The following is a 24,397-nucleotide window of genomic DNA, read 5'->3' as shown; positions in this document are numbered from 1 at the left end:
GTTACGTGCTCTGGTGTTGGCTGTCTGCAGCATGAATTTGAAACTGTCTCCACCATAGTCCCCACCCATCTTCACCCAGATCTCATTGGATGGTATTGTGTCATTGTGCCATGTGAGAAGATTTTCCTCTTCGTACTTATCCAGTAGTGAGGACACAAACTGAGGAAGGTCAGTGTGACCGACATCGCCAACATTGACAGGCACCTCTGTTTTCTCCCCGTGCATCTCAGAGCAAGAGCTTACGAATTTTTTGTCTACAGTTATATCTCCACACACAATGTCTACAGTTATATCTCCACAATGTCTACAGTTATTTGGTTCGTCGTCAGGATCGACGAGGACCATCTAGTCATCCTGGGGGTGGGTGGGTTGGGCTCTGTGGGTGCGCAGATGACTGGTCAGGCCAATCTGCACCTGGAAGTTTCTGACGCAGTGTGGACAGGGGATGGTGGCGGCTGTCGGGGACTTGCTGGCACTGCTTTTCCTGGCCTGTCTGCGTTGCTCTGCTGCAGCGATTCTGTTGGCCTCACAGGATTTGTTGCCTTTGTGGACAGCTGAACGCCACTTTGGTCTGTCCACTGCATTCAGCTCCCATGTGTCGTGGCTGATGGTGAAGGCCTTCAGAGAAGCTTTCAGAGTGTCTTTGAAGCGCTTCTTTTGGCCTCCACGGGAGCGCTTGCCATGTTGGAGTTCGCCGTACAGCAGTTTCTTGGGGAGCCGGTGGTCTGGCATGTGAACTACATGGCACAGCTGGGCCTGCATCAAGATGGTGTAGATGCTGGGCAAGTTTGCGTGAGTGAGCACCTCTGTGTCAGGGATCTTCTCTTGCCACTTTATGCCGAGAAGTTTTCTGAGGCTGGTGGTGTGGAAGTGGTTCAGCTTTTTGGCGTGGCATTTGTAGACCGTCTATGATTCACATCCATAGAGTAGTGTGGTGAGAACTATGGCCTTGTATACTTTGAGCTTCGTCTCCAGGGTGATGCCTCTCCTGTTCCAAATGTTCTTATGGAGTCTGCCAAAGGCAGTGGTGGCTTTGGCGAGTCTGGCATTCACCTCGTCGTCGATGACAACTGTGCGAGACAGTGTACTGCCCAGGTATGTGTCCACCGCGTTCAGTCTTTGCCCGTTGATGAAGATGTTTGGTTCAACATAGCTTTCCTGGAGCTGGCTGGTGCATCACCTCAGTCTTCTTTGTGCTGATTGTGAGGCCAAAGTTGTCACAGGCAGCAGAGAACTTGTCGACACTGTGTTGCATGTCAGCTTCAGAGGCAGCGTTGAGAGCGCAGTCATCAGCAAACAGGAAGTCGTTGACGGTGTCTGTCCTCACCTTGGTTTTTGCTTGAAGCCTCCTGAGGTTAAAGAGTGAGCCATCTGTGCGGTACCTGATGCCAATGCCTACGTCAGCGTCTCTGAAGGCATCTGTCAGCATGGCTGAAAACATGAGACTGAACAGGGTGGGGGCAAGAACACACCCTTGCTTGACTCCGTTGGAGACAGGGAATGGTTCTGAAGTCTCTCCGTTGTCTTGGACTTGGGCCAGCATCCCATCGTGTGGTTGCTGTATGATGGTGATGAACTTTCTGGGACATCCGTACTTCACCATGATTCTCCAAAGGCCATCTCTGCTATCAGTATCGAAGGCCTTGGTAAGATTGACATAGGTGGAGTAAAGGTTGGTGTTCTGTTCCTGACACTTTTCCTGGAGCTGCCTGGCAGCAAACACCATGTTGATAGTCCCGCGTTCTTTCCGGAAGCCACACTGGCTCTCTGGTAGGAGACCTTGCTCAAGGTGCACTATGAGATGGTTGAGTAGCACTCTGGCCAGAGTCTTGCCTGCAACGGACAGCAGGGATATTCCACGATGGTTGTCACAGGCCTGACGATTTCCTTTGTGCTTGTACAGGTGTATGATGGAAGCGTCTTTGAAGTCCTGTGGAACTGCCTCATGCTGCCAGATGAGCTGGAACAGCTGATGAAGCTTCTCAGTCAACGCCATACCACCTTCTTTGTAGACCTCAGCTGGAATGGAGTCTGAGCCAGGGGCTTTGCCATTGGATAGCAGACGGATAGCTTTCTGGGTCTCCTCCAAAGTTGGAATGACATCTAACGACTCACTGACTGGCACCTGGGGGAGTCGGTCGATGGCTTCATCATTGATGGAGCCGTTATAGAAGTTCTTCATGTCGTTCCTGTCTGCAAAGCCCTGGATCTCATCAGCTTTGTTGCTCAACCAGGAATCCTGCATCTGCCGCAGCTTCAGCTGGATGGTGCTGCGTGCGCTCTTCAGTATGTCTTTCTTTGACTGTGACTTGGGATCTTCAATGTGGGCTCTGTAGGCTTGGCGTTTATCTTCTAGCAGCTGCTTGATCTCAGTGCAGTTCTCATCAAACCAGTCTTTATGCTTCCTGACAGAAGGCCCCAGGCACTCCATGGCAGTGATGTACACCGTCTCATGCAGTGCGCCCCATGCTGCCCCCACATTCTGGTTGTCCAGCACGGTGGACTCAAGGCGTTCCTCCAGGGTGTCAGCAAAGCTCTGCTTGATGTTGCCTAGCTCCAGCTTGTTGACATTCAGGCGTCTGAGTGCTTTCATGCCCTGAGGCCGTCTCTTGGGCTGGATGCGGAGGTTGAGCTTGGAGACGATAAGGCGGTGGTCTGTCCAGCACTTGGCGCCACACATGGACCTCGTGACTCGTACGTCCTGCCTGTCCCTCTTCCTGACGATGACAAAGTCGATGAGATGCCAATGCCCAGGGCGAGGATGCATCCATGACGTCCTGTTACGGGTAGGGAGGCAGAAGAGCTTACAAATTTTTTGTCTACAGTTATATCTCCACGCACAATGTCTACAGTTATATCTCCACAATGTCCACAGTTATATCTCCACAATGTCTCAAGTTATATCTCCACACACAATGTCTACAGTTATATCTCCACACACAATGTCTACAGTTATATCTCCACACACAATGTCTACAGTTATATCTCCACAATGTCTACAGTTATATATATCTCCATAATGTCTACAGTTATATCTCCACAATGTCTACAGTTATATATCCACACACACTGTCTACAGTTATATCTCCACAATGTCTACAGTTATATATCCACACACAATGTCTACAGTTATATCTCCACACACAATGTCTACAGTTATATCTCCACACACAATGTCTACAGTTATATCTCCACAATGTCTACAGTTATATCTCCACACACAATGTCTACAGTTATATCTCCACAATGTCTCCAGTTATATCTCCACACACACAATGTCTACAGTTATATCTCCACACACACAATGTCTACAGTTATATCTCCACAATGTCTACAGTTATATCTCCACAAACACAATGTCTAAAGTTATATCTCCACAATGTCTAGAGTTATATCTCCACACACAATGTCTTTCTGGAGCTGTCTCTCTGCATGTTCGCTTGCTATTGCACCCCTTTATTTCTGAGACATTTTCGAAGTTTTCTGAGACTGAACTTACTGGCCCCAAACTATGCCCTAAGTGCCTATGTCTCTTCACAAGAGATGGATGGTGTAGTAATGCCCGCTCCCTCTAACACCTTTTGCCTGTGATTTTTGGTTATTTTTTCAATTCGCTGCTATATTGTTTGATCGTGTCTTCAGTTGTTCCACCCGACACATCATGGCTGACATTTTCGACAACTTCTGTGCAGTTTTTTCGTAGAGGTGAGGAGGCCAAGAAAGTTTTTGTGGTTTCACCACTTTCTTCAGGATCAGAGGCTGACCTTTCATTTTGCATAGAACTGTGGTTTTGCCTTCTGACTGATTCAATATCATTTTTGTTAGTTTTTTGTGATACTCAGTTTTGTGTTTAGTGTGGGGAAAAGTGACGTTATGTATGGAACGCAGTCCTTGTTTTGGATGATAGGAGATGTTGTCATGTCTTTGAATCGCTTTGGGGTATGTTGTGTCGATACAGACGTGTGTGCTTTTTCTGGAGTGTGCAACATGATTGGTGATGTTTGGAGTCAAAAGGAGACAACATGTCTGCTGCACAGTCACTGTCAGTGAGGTGGTAGTGTTTTCTGTTCTCTTTAACTCATGTGCCCTAGCATGGTACATGCTACACAAAGTTGTGGAATTTGTATCACTTCTGTCACGTATGATATCAATGCCATGATACTCCTTGAGTTATGAGTGAACATAATAACAATATCTAATGCATGCATGTGTGCACATATAACCCCTCAAGACCCCCCTTCTCCCCCAAACCTATACACATACACACACCGAGTCACACACACATGTATTTAAGCATACACACAAACATACACACAAATACAAACATATACAAATACAAACATACACACACACACACACACACTCTCTCTCTCTCTCTCTCACACACACATACACACACACACACACACACACCTGCACCAATCATCTGACATCACACACACATAAGCAGAAAGCACATTAAACATTGCTACAACACACACACACACACACACACAGACACAACCATACACACAAACACACACACACACAAACAAACAACAAACCCACCCACACACACACACACTCCCACACACAAACACATACACACACTCCCACACACATCCACAACAAACTACACACGTTGGGGCTAACGGCCATGACGCAGACACGTCCTGTCCTGATGATGGCGCGCACGGTGCTGAACTTGATGCCGTACAGCTCCCCGTCAAACTCCCCGTAGTCCAGGTACTTGTTCTCCCGGATGTCCTTCTCCATCATCTCCCTGTCCGTGAAGAAGTAGCCCCGCCCGTCAACATCCCTGTCGCCCATCGGCTTCGTTGTGTCTGGCAACAGACAGTGGAGGTTATCACAGTTAGTCGTATTCGACTATGACCATCAGAACAGCAGGGGAGGCAACTGCTTTCCTAATTATCTGGGCTAGAATTTCATTAAAGTGGAGAGTATCTTGCCAAAGTAACATCCCCACTCTCTCAGCTTTAGAAGGGATTTAGGACAGTTGCAACTGGGATGGACCCAAAAGCCAACCTGCCCCCCAAAAAGCAACATTAAAAGCCAGGGCAATCTTGCATCCCAGTTTGAGAGTTTCAGTCCTTCACAAAAGAGTAAGCTGTAAATAAAATCCCACTGCAGTGGAGAAACCATTGATCATACAGCTGTCACTTTGTTGTTGGCCCACCTTAAAGCTTATGTCTGATTAAAGCCAAACATTGAGCCGGAGGTTAGTGCATGTTAAGGAGTCAAAGATTCAAAGAAATTCAATCCTTTTGTCCATTTTGGGGTGTGGAGGATACAATAACAATATGTACTCATTGAATCACAACTACAGTCCAACGATGTCTCCAAAACACGCAAAAATGCACGCCCACACATGCACGCATACAAGCACGCACTAATGATAATGAGTTGCAACAAAACAAATCAAACTTAAACATACTGACAAGTATGTTTTAGATGTAACAAAAGTTACACACCCTTTCCAAGTTTTATGAATTTACTTAGTTTAAGTTGTGTTTTCTTCCCAGCACTGAATAAATTGCATAAGCCGAACATTGACATATGTGATTTATATTTATGTGCTATCAATTTATTTTGAATTACAGTATTTGGGGACATTCTAAAACAAAATAAAATTCATCCCCAACAGTACCCATATTACATTCCTTGCAAATTCTGTTTTCTCTGTTTTAGCCTTCTCTTCTTCCTATTTCGATCTGCAATTTATGGTTACTGCAACGAAGCTTTATTAAAGGATATATGTAAGTATCTGGAAGTTGTGAGATATATTTTTCTTGACAAAAGGAAATTTTCTATCTAAAATTACGTTTAAATAACATACTTACCGTGACCCAACTAGTGCAGACTCCGGCAGGGGTCTGACATTCCTGTCCTGTGCAAACTACTATCCGCCTATGCAAAGAAAACGAAACTACGGCCGATAACCTCCCGGAAGTAGGTAACCTCCCCTTTGTCCCACTGGCTAGCGCCCTCTTTTGACGGCAATATGCCATCACCAGCGCAGCGAGCAGGGAGAACAGGAAGCCGGGAGGATGGGAGGGTCTTAAATTTGGGTCACGGTAAGTATGTTATTTAAACGTAATTTTAGATAGAAAATTTCCTTTTAATTACACATACTTAACCGTGACCCAACTAGTGCAGAATAGCGCGACAAGGTAGAGGGCTCGCCTGTTCTACTGTCTGTGTGCTGTGATGGTCTGTTGTGCAACTACCACAGAAGCGATGCCTCTTGCGCCATCATCCCGCAGGCGTGCGACGTCTCTCTGGTAGCAGTTGATGAGCCATCATCCCTAAAGCGATAGGTGTCCCTCAAGTAGAATTCAACGAAAGTAGAGTGTACTGTGTCGCCTAAGGATATTGGTGCGGGCAAAGAAGACAGAGGAAAATCGGGTCGGTGGGTTGAATCCACACTTTACTGAGAGCCCTTCAAATCAAAAGAAGGGAAGGAAACACGCACCCTTATAGGGTTGTCTCATTTGAGCGCGGATGAGCATCAATGCAAGGAGGTGCGCATGTGGTTTGATCTGATGATTCCACAACGGATGTGGGTCGATAGTGGAAGTGATTTTTGTGTTTGAAGGAAACTGTGGCATGAGACAGAAGTAGGTCGCCGTGTTGGGCTTGCCTTAGGCATGACAGCCAGATCTGTAGAGCTCCTCCATGCGAGCTGACAGGCGATGGGCACTCCCCCCCCCCCCACCCCCCAATTTTTTGTCGGTGTCAAAAAATGACAGCACTGGTATGTTGCCTATGCATAGAATGGCAGACATTTGGCAACAAAAGACTTGATGTCCCTGGTGTCTCTGGGACAGGGTTGTGTAATTGCCCAGGTAGGTACCATCACGAAGGGGCATACAGAAGGCTTGGTGGCTTCTCTACCTGAGTGTGGCATGTTGGAGCAACCTGCAGAAAGTTGTCGGCAGTCAATGGCTGGGTTGGATCAGGCTGTGGAAGTGCATTTCATGTGCCCACAGGTCACTGAGTCTCATTCTGTGGTGGAATTCCCAAATGGAAGAGGGTTTCCATGGGGAAAATTTTTGCTGAAGGTTCTTTAGTGAGAAAGGGGACCGGATCCATGACAGGCCTCTGGCTGTGTGTGGTGCGCACTGAGTCTGGGATGGAGCGGGGCAGGGCAGGGAGGTAAGTGGCTCAAGATGTGTTGTACTGGCTATTTACATCAATGCACTGATCTGACATACGTTTTTAGTATGGCCAACTGCAAGGTGAGAGCTGTATTATCAGTGGTTTCTTAATTGCAAAGGGAAATCATTTGCAGCTTAGTCTTTCATGAATGACTATGTCTCTCAGACTAGAAGTCAAATTGCACTGGGACTTAGTGCTGTAGCCTTGGGCCTAAGTAGCCTTTGGGAACCGTCCCAGTGATGAGTCCTAAGGCCCTCTTGATTGAGGGACCGGGGATGCAACTTGGGCAAAACACTCTCTACTATAAATTGTATAATCGAATTCCAGCCCGAATAGTCTGGACAGCAGTTGCCTCCTCTGCTGTTCTGATGGTGACTGTCGTACACGACTGATTATCATATATTGTTCCTAGGAGGACACCAATCAGCATGGGTAAATCAGGAAACAGCTGCTGTGTGCTTCTGGGACGAAGGTGTTCACCATGCAGGTTATATTGCAAGGTAAGGAAGCCGGAAAGAGTTGATGGGGTCTTGTGGTGCAACCGTGTGTCTGAAAGACATGGCGCTTGCTTCCGAAGTGACAACAAAGTCATCCTCTGACAGGCCCTTGACCAAAGGCTGGGGCTCCATGATGGGACAGCCTGCCTAGGCTAGAAACGCCTGGAAGTGTCTCATTGGAAAGACAGTGCTTGAGGAGGAATGCCCGTCTGTAACCACAGCAGTAGTTGTGTGTAGAGGCTGAAAGGATCGGGCAGGGAAAAAAAGAAATGAAATTATGGTGCTTAGAGCCTCACCGACCACTAAGGCCATCTCAAAGCTATCACTGCGTCAATAACTACTACAAGGATAAAAAAAAAAAACCCAATTAAAACGAGTCACCACTTCAAACTTTCCACTCCAAAGTTAAAAAACTTCCATAGTTTAAAACCTTCAAATCTGGTTAAAAATGTTCACTTCTTTTAAGAAGTCCATCAGCACCCACGGAGGGACATCACGAAACAAAGTCTTCAAAGAAACCGCCATGTAATGTCTGCATCTAACGTCATGCAGATCCCAACAGTCAAGGAGCACGTGTTTCACGGTGAGAGGCTCATCACAGGGAATGCATCGAGGGGCCTCCTCCCCCTTCAACAAGTAAGAATGAGTAAAAAAAAGTGTGCCCCGTACGCAGTCTGCACAGCACAGACTCCTCCTTTCTGTTCTTCACCCCCGAAGGGAGGGTCTCTTTTAGGTCTGGACGGACCTGGAAGAGCTTGTTGTCCGTCTGGGTGTTCCACTCCTCTTGCCAAAGATCCTTAACATAACTGTTCACCTTCCGCTTCATGTCTGTATAGGGTACAAAGGATCTGGATAATTCTTTCTTTACAGAGTTCCTGGCCAGCAGGTCCGCCCTTTCGTTACCACGAATGCCAACATGTCCGGGAACCCAGGCCAACACAACCTCGTATCCTTTCTTCGTTGCGAGAGTAAAATCTTCATAAAATTCCAGCAGTTTGGGATGAGTGATATTCCTGCAGGCGATCGCCTCCAGGGCTGACAAGGAGTCGGAAAAGATCATGAATCTCTTTTGTTTCGAAGAGAGAACCATTTTTACCGCCAGAACCAGTGCGGTCAGTTCCGCAGTGTACACCGAGCTGTCAGACAGGATGTGTTCCGTTGAGGGCCGGTCAGGAAAGGCGGGACAGAACGCAGATGCAGCGACTCCGTCCTCTGACTTGGAACCGTCAGGGAAGATGCTTTGAAAAGTGGGGAATTTGTGGCACAGTTCCGAAAAGTAAGTTCTGTAGGCCAGAGAACTGGTGGTGTCTTTACGGTATGAGGCCAGATCGAATCGGACCTCAGGTGTTGTAAAGGTCCACGGAGGGCTGTCAGGGAACTTAGAGAAATCTGAGATGCCACCGACATCCAGATCGGCATTTTCTAAGTGCAGCTGAATGCGGAGTCCGAGAGGAGGTATGCAGTTTGGGTTGTCTGTAAATTTCTTATCGAAAGGGTTGTTGAATACAGCGTCATAAGCAGGGTTTGTAGGTTCAGAAAACAATTTCAAATAATAATTCAGGGTCAGCTTCAGTCTGCGGTTGGAGAGAGGTGGTTCCCCCGCCTCTGCGTACAGGCTGTGCACAGGGGTGGTGCGGAAAGCACCTAAGCTGAGACGGAGCCCTTGGTGGTGTACAGGGTCCAACAGTTTCAGGTAGGACGGTCTGGCCGAGCCGTATACTACACTTCCATAATCCAGTTTGGACCGGACCAGGGCTCTGTAGAGATGCAAGAGAGTTCTCTTATCAGCACCCCAGTTCGTGTGTGCCACAACTCGGATGATGTTCAGGGCTTTTTGGCAAGATACTTTCAGCTGTTTAATATGGCTGAGGAAGTTCAGCTTCTGATCAAAGACGACCCCTAAAAATCTGGCTTCCTTGACCGCCGGGATGGTGGATTTTCCCAGACGGATTTCAGGGTCCGGATAGAACTGGCGAAAATTATGAAAATGGATGCATTCAGTTTTGGAGGACGAAAATGTGAAGCCATTCTCCTCTGCCCAACACTGGATTTTGTTGACGCAGAGCTGAAGCCGTCGCTGGATGCTGGCATACGTGCTGCCAGTTGCATATAAGGCAAAATCATCCACGAACAGTGAGCTGTCTGATCCCTTCTGAACAGATTGAACGATGTCATTAATTTTGATGCTGAAAAGAGCCGGCGACAGGATGCTCCCTTGCGGGACACCCAGCTCCTGCTCGTGAATGTCGGACAGGGTGGTGCCAAGTCTCACCTGGAATTGTCTGTCTTGTAAAAAATTGTGGATGAACTGAGGCAGGTGTCCTCGGAAGCCGAGCTTGTGCAAGTCCGAGAGAATACCAAATTTCCACGTGGTATCGTAAGCTTTCTCCAAGTCAAAAAATATGGCCACCACATGTTGTTTGTTTACAAAGGCATTTCTTACAGTGGTTTCCAGACGAACCAGATGGTCAACGGTAGAGCGATGCTTGCGGAAACCGCACTGTTCTTTCGCCAGAAGGCTGTCGGTCTCTAGTTTCCACATCAGTCTACCGTTGACCATCTTCTCCATCAGTTTGCAGATGCAGCTGGTCAGTGCAATTGGGCGGTAGTTGGAGGGGTTCGAGGGGTCTTTCCCGGTTTCGGCAGCGGGATTATGAGGGCTTTCCGCCAGGAGGGTGGAAAAAAGCCTGTGACCCAGATGTGGTTATAAACTTTAAGCAGGGTGTCCAGACAGGTTTGGGGAAGGTGCTTTAAGAATTTATAATGGACCTCGTCCATTCCTGGACAGGAATCCGTACAGGTCTGAAGGGCAGATTTAAGTTCATTCATTGTGAAAGGAAGGTTGTAATTCTCTGTGTTGTCGGAAAAGAAGTTACATGGTGTTTCTTCTGACAGGTTTTTGGTTTTAAGAAACCGAGCAGATTTGTTAGCAGATCTCGAGTTCTGTTCAACTGTGGAGGCAAGCAAATTGGCAACTGCTTTCTTCTCTGTGACCAGAGCGTCTGAAAGTTTAAGATGATGAAAGGTTGGGCATATGTTTTTGCCCTTAATTCTTTTTAAAACCCTCCACACTTTCTTCTTGGGTGTGTTGGAGGTTAAGGAAGAGCAAAAATCTCTCCATGACTTCCTCTGGCTCTTTTTAAAAACATACCTGGCTTTCGCCCTCAGCTGTTGATGGGTTCGAACGCTATCGGTCTCCAGTCTCCGAAAGACGCGTCGCTGCGCTCTCTTCCGAGACTTACGGGCCTCCCGACATTCCGCGTTGAACCAGGAAATTCTAGGGACCTGAGGCTTGGAGGTAGACGATGGGACTGCTGCTTTGGCGCAATCTAAAACGATCCGAGTCAGAGTGTCAGCAGGGTCCTTGCTTTTCAATACTGTTTCTTCCTGCAGCTCCGCTCTTATCTTCTTGGTAAAAAAAACTCCAGTCTGCTTTGTCATAGTTCAGGCGGTCAGGCAGAGAGTCACCTTCTCCATCTGTGGGGCGGAGGACGACAGGAAAGTGGTCACTCCCGTGCAGATCGTCGTGCACTTTCCACTCGTAGTCCAGGACCAACGATGGATCGCAGACCGACAGATCTAAACACGAGAGCTTTCCAGAGGACAGATGAAGGTAAGTGGGAGACTTGTCGTTAAGACAGCACAAGTCCATGTCGGAAAGAAGGTTTTCCAAGAGAAGACCTCGGGCTGATGTCATCTCACTTCCCCAGAGCGGAGAGTGTCCATTGAAGTCGCCCAACAGTAAAAACGGACGTGGGAGCTGGTCGACCAGGTTCATGAGGTCCTGCCTCAGAACACGGACGGAAGGAGGAAGGTAGAGAGAGCAGACAGTGATGGTTTTCTCAAGTGTGACTCTGACTGCCACCGCCTGTAAAGGGGTGCTTAAAAGAACTGTACTGTATAAAAGGGACTTGTGAATAAAAAGAGCGACACCTCCCGTCAATCCCTCTTGCTTCGGTTGAGCGGGTTTAAAAACGGAGTTAAAACCAGAGAGAGATAAAACCTTGCCATCTCTTTGCAGAGTCTCCTGCAGCGCCAGCACTGAAGGTTTCAAAGCACGACAAAGCAGCTGGAGTTCCTGAAAATTGGCGTAGAACCCCCGGATGTTCCAGTGGATCACTGCCATTAAAAAGGTTAAAAAAAATAAAGCAGCAGCCTATTCCATCGCTACCCCCTGCTCCTCTGCTTGCAGTGGCTCAAGGTCGGCCAGGATAGAGTATTTATTTTTAGAAATTACTTTTTCGGATTCCGACCGAGTCGGAATATCCACGACCTCAGTCCCTCCCGATCCCGCCGAGGCCGCAACCCTCCCCTCCTTGAGTTTTGGAGGTACGGGGGGTTTCCGGCCACTTCTGCCAGCCCGAGGGCCAGGCAGACGAGAGGCGGGGCAAGGAGTGCCGGGGGGTGGGGTGGGGCGGGAGGCGGACAACGTGCCTCCGCCCGAGGTTTTCCGCTCCCGCCCAGCAGCCCCTGAGGACTGCCGCACAGGATGGGAAGGGGTGGACACGGCGCCTCCACCCAAGGCCAACGGTTCCGACGAGGTGGGTAAGTCGTCCGTCTGCGTCCCTGTGGACGTCGTCTGGACCGCGACGTCCACCGTCCTGGGTCTGACGACAGAGGCGTACGACGCCTTAGGCGACGCGGCCTCCACCTGTTTCTTTGCCTCAAAGAAGGATATCTTCTTTTCTGTCTTGACCTTCTGGATTTGTTTTTCTTTTTTCCAGGCGGGGCAGTCTTTCGATGAGGACGGATGGCCACCTCCGCAGTTCGCACACAGGGCTGCACTGACGCAATCGCCCTGGTGCGCCGCCTTCGAACAGGTGCCACACGCCTCTTCCTCCTTGCATCGGTCTCTCACGTGTCCAAATTTCTGGCATTTAAAACATCTCAGAGGGGACGGCACATACAGGCTTACACAAACTATCAGGTATCCGACCCGAATGTCCTTGGGGACATCCGGGCAGCAGAAGGTGAGGAAGAAAGTGTTGGTCGGGACTCTGTCTGACCCCTTCCTCACCGTCACCCTGTACACGTCGGTCACTCCCTGGGAGGACAGCTCGCTCTTGATTTCAGCCTCAGACACAACTTTCAACTCCGGGCATCTGATGACCCCCTTTGAGCAGTTGAGACCTTTGTGAGGGGAAACCTTCACCGCCCTATCCACGAAAGTGGTCGCCTTGAGAAGGAGCTGTGTCTGCCTTTTGGACTCTGTCTGCACTAAAAATGCTCCGCTCCTCAGCCTCTTGATGGATTTCAGCGATCCTGCCAGACACTGAAAGCCCTTCTGGATAGCAAAGGGGCTGAGAGCCGACAACGGCTTGTCGTCATCAGCGCCCTCCATCACAAGCCACGATGGCCAAAATCCAGAGGTCTCAACGACCTCTGAATCGGAGTCTGAGTCATCCATTCCTTGTCGTCGTCTTTTTCCAGAGTTGGGGGTGTGTGATTTTTTGGAAGTCATGTTGAAAAAAATGTAAATTCATCCCTCCCTTACCCACCCACCATGGGGTCCAACTTAGGGGCCAGGGTCAAGGGAACACCAGCTTGACCCCTTCCAGGTTTCGGGAGGGATATACGACCAACAGTCTAGCTCCAACGTGTTCCCCCCCGATCATGCCCAGCTCCCGGGGACAGAGAACCGAGCACTACGGGGGTTATCTTCGCTAGCCACTAAACTGCCAGTCTTGACCCAGCCCCACGAAGGGGTAGCCAATTGACACACACGGGCCAATGTGTGCCACCTGTCTTAGGAGAGGTCCGAGCCAAAGGGATGTGTTGAGAGCAGCGTGCTCTCTCAATCCCCAGGATCTCATTCCCCTCCATCACAGGTCGCGCCGCACGGCAAACACGGCGGGCCTGAAGAAGGCCGCAGAGAAAAAAGAATGTGGAAAAGAAGGCTTGATGGGGAGCTGAGGACAGAAAAGAGGCGGTAAAAAGAAGAATAGAGAACAGCGAAAGGGACAGTGGGTCACGTTTAGTTTGGGCCTCACTCACGACCTGTTCGGCATGGGAAGCCCTATCAGGGGCATCAGTACAAAACCACCACTTATTCAGCCCTAACAGCTACGATGGCTATGTAGGCTGTCAATTAAGACCTGGGACCAGAGCACCAAACCCCAAGAAGCACTGATGCCCCCGCCGACATAGCTCGCTCGATCACTGGCCACTAAGCCTCCCGACCACGACAAGGTAGTGACCCTCCCGGGAGGATCGGGCAAGGAAGACCAAGTGCAGAAAGTGCTTTCAAACACCAATTGTTTGAGACGTTGATGCTGGATCTGTGTTCAAGCAAGGTGATGGGGGAACTGATGTGCTTGAATGCGGCATCTGCTGTGCTGGTATGAGTGGGCAGAAAGGTACACCCCTGTGGCTAATGGACGGTTCGTTGTGCTTTGTGAGACGCATCCGTCCTCGTCAATATGCCTTTCTCCCAAATGTAGAGGAAAACAATTATGACCCAGGCCTTCTGCTACTAGAGAGGAGTGGAAGAGATGGGCTTAGGGTGATTGTCTCCTGCCCAGTGGGCAGTTTTTGGGTCCGCTAAAACTTGGAAGGCAAAGACAGACACCCCTTCATGGGAAGGCTGGCTAGGATGTAGGGCCCATGTGGAGCTTTTGTCACAACCACAGTGGTGCAAACCAAGGGTTGTTGTAGGCAAGGGGGGGAAGAAGGGATGCCTTACAAACTTGGAAGGAATGAAGGGCATGTGTGTCCGGAGTTGGACTGCCTCATCCCTCCTTGTGCATCTCCAGCCTTATGGGTGATTGTTGCAGGCAAATGAGTTGGGTTACCTTGTCCGTCCTTGCACCAAGAGAGGGCATTCTTAGCCCTGTGGGTGTGAAGGGGGTGTGTGTGGGTCCCTAAGGACCAGCCACTACTGAAATGTGAAGGAGCATACATTCAGGTGTGAATGAGGCTTTTTTTTTGCTTTTTTTTTTTTTTTTTGCTTTTTTTTTTTAGTGCAGTCGTCCTCCGAAAGCAAGGTAGGGATGAATTTATGAAAATGAATACATGTTGAGGCATGAATGAGCCTTTTTTTTTTTTTGCTTTTTTTTTTTTTTGCTTTTTTTGTTGTTGTGCAGTCGTCCTCCAAAAGCAAGGTAGGGATGAATTTATGAAAATGAATACATATATGTGCAAAGGGAATATAAACTTCCATCAACTCAAGTGATGATGTCAGAAATATGCCAATGACAAGAGATCAAGACACAAGAAATAAGCAGCTGTATAAGCATACGTGTGGTGTGTGTCCATCGAGATCGATGATCACCATCGTTGCCATCCAGCTGGGGGATGGGGGCAGGGGGTGGTGGTGGTTGGGGGGTATGCTCATGAATCTATCTGTGAGTGCGCAGATGGCTGAATAGTCCAATCTGCGCACAAAATGTTCGCTGACAGTTGGGGCAGACAAAGACAGGCATATCATTGTCAGGGAGCTTGTCTGCTCGTGACTTTCTGGCCTGCCTCTTCTGAACAGCTGCATCAGTCCTGTTGGCCTCGCACAACTTGGCACCTTTGTGCACAGCAGCGCGCCACTTGTCACGGTCTACTGCAGATTTCTCCCAGGAGTCAGGGTTGATATCAAACGCTTTCAGAGAGACTTTCAGAGTACCTCTGAAGCGCTTCTTCTGACATCCATGCGATCTCTTCCCTTGTTGCAGCTCGCCAAAGAAGAGCCTTTGGGGCAGCCGATGGTCTGGCATGCGCACCACGTGTCCGGCCCAGCGAAGCTGGGACTGCATCAGGATGGTGAAGATGCTGGGAAGGGTGGCTTTTGCAAGCACCTCCGTGTCTGGGGTCCTGTCTTGCCACTTGATGTTCAGTAGCTTCCTTAGGCATGCTGTGTGGAAGTGGTTCAGCTTCTTGGCATGTCATTGGTACACTGTCCACGTTTCGCAGGCGTACAGTAGTGTGGGGAGAACTACTGCTCTGTAGATCTTAGTTTGGTCTCAAGACCAATGCCTCTTCTGTTCCAGACATTTGCACAGTCCACCAAAAGTTGCGCTTGCTCTTGCAATCCTGACGTTCACTTCATTGTCGATGGTCGCATTTCGTGACAGTGTGCTGCCAAGGTATGTGAACCGCTCTACCACACTGAGTCTCTGACCATTGACTGTGATGTTGGGCTCAACGTAGGGTTTCCCTGGGGCTGGCTGATGGAGAACTTCAGTTTTCCTCGTGCTGATGGTAAGGCCGAAGTTCCTGCTGGCAGTGGCAAACTTGTCAACGCTGAGTTGCATGTCAGCTTCAGATCCAGCGTTGAGGGCACAATCATCAGCAAACAAAACGTCCCTCATGATGTCTGTCATGACCTTCGTTTTTGCTTGAAGCCTTCTGAGGTTAAACAGCTTACCATCTGTTCGGTACTTTAGGCCGATTCCAACATCGCCATCTCTGAAGGCATCAGTAAGCATTGCAGAGAACATGAGGCTGAACAGTGTTGGAGCCAGGACGCAGCCTTGCTTGACACCATTTGTGAAAGGAAAAGGAGCAGATGTTTCGCCATTGTCCTGGACTCTAGCCTGCATGCCTTCATGGAATTGGCTGACCAAGGAAATAAATTTCCAAGGGCATCCGTACTTGGCCATGATCTTCCACAGTCCCTCTCTACTCACGGTGTCGAAGGCTTTAGTGAGGTCAACATAGGTGGAGAACAGATCAGCATTTTGCTCCTGACATTTCTCTTGCAGCTGCCTTGCAGCAAACACCATGTCGGTGGTTCCGCGCTCTTTCCAGAATCCACATTGGCTCTCAGGCAAATGACCTTGGTCAAGGTGTGCTGTGAGGCGGTTTAGTAGGATCCTGGCAAGTATCTTGCCTGCGATGGAGAGCAAGGAAATGCCCCAATGGTTATCACAGGCTTGCCGGTTCCCCTTTCGCTTGTACAAGTGAATGATAGATGCATCTTTGAAATCCTGGGGGATCGTCTCTTCCTTCCACATGAGTGAGTACAGCTGATGGAGCTTCTTAGTCAGCACAGTGCCTCCATCCTTGTAGACCTCTGCTGGTATGGAGTCTGAGCCAGGTGCTTTGCCACTGGATAGCAGACGGATTGCTTTCTGGGTCTCAAGAAGTGTTGGCGGATCGTCCAGTGCTTCGTTGATGGGGACTTGTGGGAGACGGTCTATGGCTTCATCATTTATGGAGGAAGGGCGATTTAAGACACTGTTGAAGTGCTCAGCCCAGCGTTTGAGAATTTTCTCCTTCTCGGTGATCAAGGTATTCCCATCTGCACTGAGGAGGGGGGATGATCCTGAGGATGTGGGGCCGTAGACTTCTTTTAAGGCATCATAGAACCTCTTCATATCGTGCCTGTCAGCATAATATCCCTGGATCTCATCAGCTTTGTCACTCAGCCACTTATGCTGCATCTGACATAACTTTTGCTGAACAGTCCTGCGGATGGCATTGTACGCATCCTTTTTTGATGTGGACTTTGGGTTGCTCAGGTAGGCTTGATGCAGACGGCGTTTCTCATCCAGAAGCTGCTTGATTTCATCACAGTTTTCATCAAACCAGTCTTTGTGCTTTCTGGTCATGGGTCCCAGGGTCTCTGAAGCTGTACTATAGATCAGCTCGTGCAGGGTCCTCCAGTCAGACTCCACATTCTGGTTGTCCAGAGAGGCGGATTCCAGACGATCTTCCAGCAGCTCCACAAAGGTCTGTTTGATGGTGATGTTTTTCAGCTTAGCGATGTTGAGCCGTTTTGGAGCCTTCTGGCCTTGGGGGCGTCTCTTGGGCTGGATTCAAATATTCAGCTTCGAGACTACAAGGCGATGGTCTGTCCAACACTCGGCACCGCACATGGTCTTTGTCACACGTACATCTTGCCTATCCCTTTTCCTGACGATGACGTAATCGATGAGATGCCAATGCTTTGAGCGAGGGTGCATCCATGACGTCCTGTTACGGGTAGGGAGGCAGAAAACTGTGTTGGTTATCAGCAGTTCGTGCTCTGCACAGGTCTGAAGCAAAAGCAATCCATTTGGGTTGCAGTGGCCCACGCCATGCTTTCCAATCACTCCATCCCAGGAGATGTAGTCAGAGCCAACTCTAGCATTGAAGTCCCCAAGAATGATGAGCTTGTCTGCTTTAGGGATAGCAGCAATGACAGAGTGAAGGTCCTCGTAGAACTTCGCCTTCACTTCATCCGGGTTGGTCATGGCTGAGGCGTAGGCACTGACAATCGTGAGGTGCTTCTGGCCAGATGCCAGTGGGAGTTTCATGGTCATAAGCCTATCGTTGACTCCCTTTGGGATTCCAGCTAGCTTGCTGACAAGTGCTGTTTTTACTGCAAAGCCAACGCCAGCCTAACGTCGCTCTTCTCTTCCTCGTCCACTCCAGAAGAAGGTGTAACCAGATCCCCGTTCACAGAGCTCGCCTTCGCCTGCAAGCCGAGTCTCACTCAAGGCTGCAATGTCGATGTTGTATCTGGCGAGTTCGGATGCAACTAGTGCCGTTCTCCTTTGGGGTCTGTCCGCGTTATCTCTGTCCAGGAGAGTCCTTATGTTCCAAGCACCAATGGTGAGAGGAACTATCCTTGTTTTTTTCTTTTCTTTCTCTTTGTTTTGACCGCTGATGTAGGGTCCCCGCCAGCCGCGGTATGCTGGCCAGGGTGATATGGAGCAGGCAATTTTTAGGGCACCTTTTCTAGCCCCTTCCTCATGCGAGGGAGGTGAGCAGTGCATTCCTAAAGAGGGCTGCTCAGACGCTCAGACGGCTGCCGAGCTCCATCGCTGCTCCTGTCGATGAAGAACGACCCTATGGCCTGAGCCGCCTGCGTGCAGGTCTGCGGCTGCGACTGCCAGTGTACCCACACCTGTCGTTTCGTCGCTCGCCTGTCGCCACAGGACTTGGGGGTGATGAAATGATGAAGGATGAAAGGTCAATAAGGATGACTGATGACTTGCGCGATGAGTTTGTTTAAAGTGAAGAGGAGTTGCGCAACATCAACCTCACTCTCTTGTCCGGGTCCACCAATTTCCAGTGGCAAGACTAAGTCGAGACGACTGGAGGATGAGAACGGATGCAGTGGATGACCAAGATATCCTTTCGGTGTCTCATCTTGCTCTCTGCACTCCACAGTGCGTTGCTGTAACCACCTTCCTCTCCACTGAACCGATAGGTTTCTTCCGCAGATTCTGCCGGATCCAGACTTCGCATGCATGGGTAGACACACCCCGGGGACCAACTGCGTGTGGCATGCACACAGCACGGTGGAACTAGATGGCCGTCGGTGGCTCTCTGAGCCGACGCCCTTTTATGGATCTCGTTTTTAATTCCATAAGGGTGTCTAGCCACCCGCCTCACCAATCCCGGAAGGGAGCGGTGGGAGTGCTGGTTTAGTCGCCGGCAACCCGACCCTGAACAGGTTGTACTGGATTTCAGGTTACCAGTAGCAGATCCAATGACCTGACCTGACTGCATACGTGTAGCGTGCACAGATATACCCAAGTAAATGGGTAAGTGTGCATAATCATCAATGGAAAGGAATCTGTCTATGCACCTATATATGAGATGTACATACACATATGAATAAAGTGCCAGTACATAGAGGCAGAGAGTTCTGGGCATTGTGAACAGAAGGCCACAAATGCAAGTGTGCCGTGTGCCTATATTGCTATGTAGGGAATCTCAATGAATAGATGTCAATGAATAGAGATAGAAATATAATTGTACATGTTAATATGAAAGTCATCTGAACCTATCCCATAAGCACACACACGTGTATACCGAGGGATAAGTACACATCTATAAGTGAAAGCAGAAATGTGTATGAATGTAGCAAGATATCTCATAGATATATATGTATATGTGTGTGTATAAATATATATGTATATATATACATATATATAGAGGGTTTTTTTGTTGTTGTTTTTTTGTTTTTTTGTATATATATATACATATATATATATATATATATATATATATATCGTGATTGTTGCTTGTGATAATAAATCAAAAGGATAGAAGGGGAAATATTGTGATTTATTTCCTGTGGCCAATAGCCTGAGAAACAGCAAGAAAAGTGCAGTTGCTATGCAAAGATGTGTAAAGTCCATGACTGGGCATGAGGACCCAATGAGAAACCGAAAGAAAACATCACTGGTGGACAGCACGGGGGGCAGGAGTAACGTGCTGTGTCAGTGAAAGTAACTACAGCTTCAAGCACCTAGGTTACAAATGCGGAGTTGCCTCCCTTGGCGCCGAAAATCGTCGAAAAGGATGGTGTCTTTAGAGCACATATCCCCTGGTGCGATGTGTCCTCGCTGTAGAGGGAGGAGTGTCATGCTGTGTGTGAGAGTCCGTGGTTTGATGCCACCATAACCGACACAGATGAAAACGACCGCAAGGGGAATAATTATAATGTCCCTTAGTGCCGTGGGCATCCCAACCCAAATCGGTCGCCATCGGACGCGAGACGGTCGGGGCATGTGGCATGACGGCGCCGTAATCCAGTGTTATGGGCGTCGTGGACGAGGGGGTGACAAGTCCGTCGGCTTGCCGTGGGATGTGCATCCCTCTGTTGCTGAACAGCGGTCCAATCTCGCGAATAGCTCCTGCGAGAGGACCGACGTTCAGTTGTTGTGTGTTGACGGATAAAGGGATAGACAAGATCGGCCCGAGCACTGCCGAGAGGCAGGATCGAGTTATTAAAAGGTACTCCAACGTGGAAGTGCCAATATTAGTCTGGGTAACAGCAGAGTTAGGCAATGGGGCAGAAGAATCCAGCACTGCCGAAGTTCCAATGGGGCGTGCACATACCTGCTCTGTGGGCGAGGGGCGGTGCAGGCGCAAGGTGTGGCACCGGGAGGCAGAGTGGTGCATAACTGCTGCAGCAAGTTAGCGATGAGTTGCTGATTGTTTGGTTGAGTAGCTTGCTGAGACACCATTAGTGGATGGGAAACAGCAGCACTCGGCGGTGTGGCAGATGGGGTCATCACCGCATAGCTTGGTGGGACCATGCACGCACTCGCACTGAAGGCGAGGAGCAGTGCCGGTGCAAGGGAAATAACTGCGGCGGTCACCGGCAAGGGTGCCGAAGCAGGGGTTGCCTCTCTTGGATCGGGTGATCCGGACAAGGAGGGGGGTGCACGTGTATGGGCAAGCGTGTCCCCTAGTGGTCCACCTTCCTCCCTACACCAGGGGAGGGCATCCCTACGCGCCTCGGTCGCCATTGGATCCGAGACGGTCGAGGCATGCCGCGTGGGGGTTCACGTGATCCGATGTCATGGCCGCCACCACGGACGCATCGCACATAGCGCCCAGTCATGCGGATCCAAAACAAGCTGCCTTTTTTTTTTTTTTTTTTGGTTGTTGTTTCCCCAAAGGGATTGTGGCACATTCCATTGGTGCAACTGTGGGTATGGGTAAAATGGGTAAAGAGATAGAGGAGATCGACTCGTACACTGCCGACTGGCAGGGCCCAGAAAACGCGGATCGCGTCGAGTGCGCTCGCGGATCGATAAAAATGACATTAAAGGTAACACTGACCTGAGTGTGTGACAACAAACCTCTAGAAGTCACCAGAGGAGGTGTAGGAGGTGGCGGAGGTCTGGAGTCGACCGGAAGGAGCGGAGGAAGTGGAGAAGGCGGTGGGTTGGTGTTGTTGAGAGGGCCAGAAGTAGAGGGCCCAGAGTGTCAGCAAATCGATTGCGATCGCGCCTTAATTTTAGCACGATTCCCCAATCGAGCTACATAATTATGTGACCTGGTTGGAGACATAATTTGACAACAAACAAGAACACCAGAGAATCGACAGACAGGCAGAAAATACGAAAAAAAACTTAGCCGTATGAAGAGCACAGGAACAGGAGTCATGATGGCTGCCGGAAAAAGAGGGCGCTAGCCAGTGGGACAAAGGGGAGGTTACCTACTTCCGGGAGGTTATCGGCTGTAGTTTCGTTTTCTCCGCATAGGCGGATAGTAGTTTGCACAGGACAGGAATGTCAGACCCCTGCCGGAGTCTGCACTAGTTGGGTCACGGTTAAGTATGTGTAATTAAAATGGAGTTTGATTAAAAAAGTTGTAGATCCCACAGCCTTTAATGGGCATCAGGGCAGTGAATTCACATCCACTGTGTCTATGACTCAGCATAGGAAGTTGGAACCCAATCCTGACAGTTTGCCGTCTTAACCTTCCCCGACAGAAGCCAGATTCCCATTCACACCTGGATGGAGTGAGGAAAACCATTCACACCTGGATGGAGTGAGGAAAATCATTCACACCTGGATGGAGTGAGGAAAACCATTCACACCTGGATGGAGTGAGGAAAACCATTCACACCTGGATGGAGTGAGGAAAATCAGAGTGAAGTGCCTTTCCCAAAGTGACAACACCATGCCAAAACAGGGCCTTGAACTCTGACCATTGGTGAACATGGCATCAGAAGTTGACGCCTCACTGCCTGCCACGCTGCCCCACACACGGAGTACAGCTGCTTGAATGGTGGTCCTACTCCTGAATATCACTCACAGCCAACATACACAGAAGACAACTGAAATGTTAAACAAGGGTTGATGAAAATGGAGAAATGGTGCATGAATGTGTCACACAGGGTGTGTGTGAGTGAGTGTGTGAATGTGTGTGTGTTTGTGCGTGTGAGTATGTGCATATGTGGATGTATGCGTACATGCAAGTGTTTGTTTAACACACTACAGGTTGTTATCTGTCTGTGTGTAATGATGCATGTATACAAGTATAAATGGGAATATGCAAATGAGTATCATCACCTTGAAAATAATATGGCTTTCCACATATGTATATGCATACACAGATCTGTGCTGGTGTATGTATAGAGGCATGCAGGTGCAAATATGCAGCACAACATAATCACACCAATGAAATCATTCATTACACACATGCCCCTATCTGTTCTCCCCTTCCTTACAGAAACAGTATATTATCCATTTCTCTTTCTCTCCCTCTCTCTTTCATCTCTCTCCACTCCATCACTTCCTTCTCCTCTTTCTCACTTGCTCCCTATCTTGCAGACTCACAAGGAATTGCTGCTTGGAACTTTCGAGGATTTTCCTTGACCAGTTTCTTGATGAGTGATTGCTTTCCGACTTTCCTGGCTCCCACAAGGGCCAATACTCTGGTGTGGTAGTTGGTGAGAGTGACCTCTTCATACACCTTGATGTCGCAGTCGTCAAATTCTGAAACAGACATCAAGATACAGGCTGAAAATAATTATTCGAGTAATGATCAGCAAAATGAGATTTTTCTTCTGTTCCCTACTGTTTTTTTCTTTTCTTATTACTATCTTTTCCTTTCTTTTTATTCAAAGGCAGTCAAGATTTGTTTTTGTTTCATGAATTATAACAACACACAAACTCAAACACACATGCACACAAACAAACACATATAAGACAGCTCACACACACACAGAATCAGGGTTTTCATCTAACTTTACTTTTAAAACATTTTTCTCCATTCCTATCCTTGAGGCAAGTTCATGTCAAGGTCTCTGGCATTGACAGACTCATTTTCTCCATTCCTATCCTTGAGGCAAGTTCATGTCAAGGTCTCTGGCATTGACAGACTCAAGAACCTACCTTGGGAAAACCATAATGGACATTTCTGTTAATAATAATAAAATACATATTCATACAGAGCTAACTCCACATATAGAGGGTGTTAAATGCCTCCCACAAAACAGTACACAAGTAACAGTACATGATGACATACAACAATACATGATGACATACAACAGTACATGATGACATACATGACAACATACAACAGCACATGATGACATACAACAGTACATGATGACATACAACACATGATGACATACATGACAACATACAACAACACATGATGACATACAACAGTACATGATGACATACCACAGTACATGACATACAACAGCACATGATGACATAAAACAGTACATGATGACATACAACAGTACATGACAACATACAACAACACATGATGACATACAACAGTACATGATGACATACAACAGTACATGATGACATACAACAGCACATGATGACATAAAACAGTACATGATGACATACATGATGACATACAACAGTACATGATGACATAAAACAGTACATGATGACATATCATGATGACATACAACAGTACATGATGACATACAACAGTACATGATGACATACATGATGACATATCAACAGTACATGATGACATACATGATGACATACAACAGTACATGATGACATACAACAGCACATGATGACATACAACAGTACATGATGACATACATGATGACATAAAACAGCACATGATGGACATACAACAGTACATGATGACATACAACAGCACATGATGACATAAACAGTACATGATGACATACATGATGACTTACAACAGTACATGATGACATAAAACAGTACATGATGACATACATGATGACATACAACAGTACATGATGACATAAAACAGTACATGATGACATACATGATGACATACAACAGTACATGATGACATACATGATGACATACAACAGTACATGATGACATACAACAGCACATGATGACATACAACAGTACATGATGACATGAAATGAAATGAAATGATGGTGCTTAGAGCCTCGCCGACCACTAAGGCCATCTCAAGGCTATCGCCGCGTCAATTACTACTACAAGGCTAAAAAAACACCCAATTAAAACTAGTCACCACTTCAAACTTTCCACTCCAAAGTTAAAAAAAAAACTTCCATAGTTTAAAACCTTCAAATCTGGTTAAAAAGGTTCACTTCTTTTAAG

The 24,397-nt window shown here is 48.2% G+C and overlaps 1 protein-coding gene across 2 annotated transcripts in view; it reads right to left on the bottom strand.

Annotated features, from left to right (window-relative positions):
- Positions 1-24,397, bottom strand: part of LOC143275076 (protein PALS2-like) — an 89,033-nt gene that overhangs the window by 12,618 nt on the left and 52,018 nt on the right. For both annotated transcript variants that reach the window (XM_076579141.1, XM_076579142.1), the window contains exons 11-12: positions 22,655-22,813; positions 4,621-4,823 (exon numbers count right to left, since the gene is read on the bottom strand). In XM_076579141.1, the coding sequence (XP_076435256.1) occupies positions 4,621-4,823; positions 22,655-22,813 (362 nt within the window). The remainder of the gene's footprint in view (positions 1-4,620; positions 4,824-22,654; positions 22,814-24,397) is intronic.

Source organism: Babylonia areolata, chromosome 29, assembly GCF_041734735.1.
Source record: "Babylonia areolata isolate BAREFJ2019XMU chromosome 29, ASM4173473v1, whole genome shotgun sequence".
In the NCBI taxonomy this organism is placed as follows: Eukaryota; Metazoa; Mollusca; class Gastropoda; order Neogastropoda; family Buccinidae; genus Babylonia; species Babylonia areolata.
This window is presented reverse-complemented; position numbering and strand designations above follow the sequence as displayed.